Source organism: Geospiza fortis, unplaced genomic scaffold, assembly GCF_000277835.1.
Source record: "Geospiza fortis unplaced genomic scaffold, GeoFor_1.0 scaffold628, whole genome shotgun sequence".
Lineage (NCBI taxonomy): Eukaryota > Metazoa > Chordata > Aves > Passeriformes > Thraupidae > Geospiza > Geospiza fortis.
In genome coordinates this window covers 43,083-44,473 of record NW_005054596.1, presented here as the reverse complement: position 1 = coordinate 44,473, position 1,391 = coordinate 43,083, and the positions used below count along the sequence as shown (strand labels likewise).

The 1,391-nt window shown below is 64.3% G+C and overlaps 1 protein-coding gene across 3 annotated transcripts in view; it reads right to left on the bottom strand.

Moving 5' to 3' along the window:
* The window catches only part of UBL7 (ubiquitin like 7), a 9,090-nt gene extending 8,162 nt beyond the window's left edge, over nucleotides 1-928 (bottom strand). For all 3 annotated transcript variants that reach the window (XM_031064489.1, XM_005430047.3, XM_031064490.1), the window contains exons 1-2: nucleotides 729-928; nucleotides 163-282 (exon numbers count right to left, since the gene is read on the bottom strand). In XM_031064489.1, coding sequence (XP_030920349.1) covers nucleotides 163-282; nucleotides 729-912 — 304 coding nt within the window. In that variant the 5' untranslated portion in view covers nucleotides 913-928. The remainder of the gene's footprint in view (nucleotides 1-162; nucleotides 283-728) is intronic.
* Nucleotides 929-1,391: the final 463 nt, after the last annotated feature.

Below are 1,391 nucleotides of genomic sequence, written 5' to 3'. Positions count from 1 at the left end.
GGAAAACCCACAGCCAGGTGCTGCTGGGAGAGGTGGGGAGTTCCCAAACACAGGGAGTCATTCCCCTGGAAACCTCCACAGCAGTGAATCCCTAGAGAAGCTCAGTCCCTAACAAAACACATCCCAAGGAGAATCCAAGGGGCAATCCCCACAGCTCCTCACCTGGTTTCTGGTCAGGCTCAGGCCAGGACTTGCGCAGGACATGGACAGTGGAGCCAGACTGGATTCCATAAAAATCCAGGGTCTGGTCATCCCTCAGCTTCCGGCCACAGTAGATCAGGTCTGAGGGGGGAGGGGGAGAAACACCTGAAGATAAACACCTGTGGTGCTCTCAGAACCAGCTGGGGGTTTCTAGGTGTGCCTTAGAGCCCAAGGGGTTACTCCAACTGGTAGGGAAAAACACAGGGAAGCTGTGGAGCCGAGAACCAGGAGGGAAATCACGCAGCTGATCCAGAGGAGATGGCAGAGTCACCACCTGCGTAAGAGCTGACCTCCCCCTCAGCTCTCAGGAGAGCTCTCACAAGGACACAGAGCTGGTGGAAAGCCCAAATATTCCCGAACAAGGGCACTGCCGCGGCTGGAGCGCCCCGATCCCAAGGAAACAGGGAACGAACACCGAGCCCTCCCACCAGTACCAGCAGCTGGATATCGCGTCCCGACCGCGGCGAGGACGGGCCGAGGGTGTCCCCAAGCGGCGGGACAGCGCCAGGCTCCGGCGGGGCACGCACCGATGAGCTCGGGGTCCGGCATGGATTCCTGCAGCTTGCCCGTGATCAGCTGCTTGAGGTGCGAGATGCTGCAGCCGCCCAGCGGGCACTCGCCCAGCTCGGTCTCCGGCAGGCGCAGGATGGCTTTGGGGGCCAGCGGCTGCTCGGCCAGCTTCACGGCGATGTGCCACTCCGGCAGGGCCATGGCGCCTGGGGACACGGCCGAGTGACACCCCGCACACAGCGAGCCCTGCCTCATGCATCGGGCACAGCGCCCGCAGAGCCCCGAGCACTGCCAGCCCCAGCCCCGAGCCCCTCAGCTCAGGGATCCCGGCCGTACCCCCCATCCCCAGAGTCCCGATCTCCCCCTCAGCTCAGGGATCCCGGCCGTGCTCTCCCATATCGTCCCTAAGCTCAAGGGTCCTGGCCATGGCTCTCCGGCCCCAGAGTCCCGATTCCTCTCTCAGCTCAGGGATCCCGGCCGTGCTCCCCCAGACCCTCAGCTCAGGGGGGTCGGGACATGCTCCCCCCTGACCCTCACTTCAGGGCGATCCCCCGGATGTCCCCCGCCCCAATCTTCCCCTCAGCCCAGGGAGATCCCGGCCGCTTTCCCTCCAGACCCTCAGCTCAGGGGGATATTGGCTGTTCTCCCCCCAGACCCGCCCCGCAGCTCAGGGCGATCCC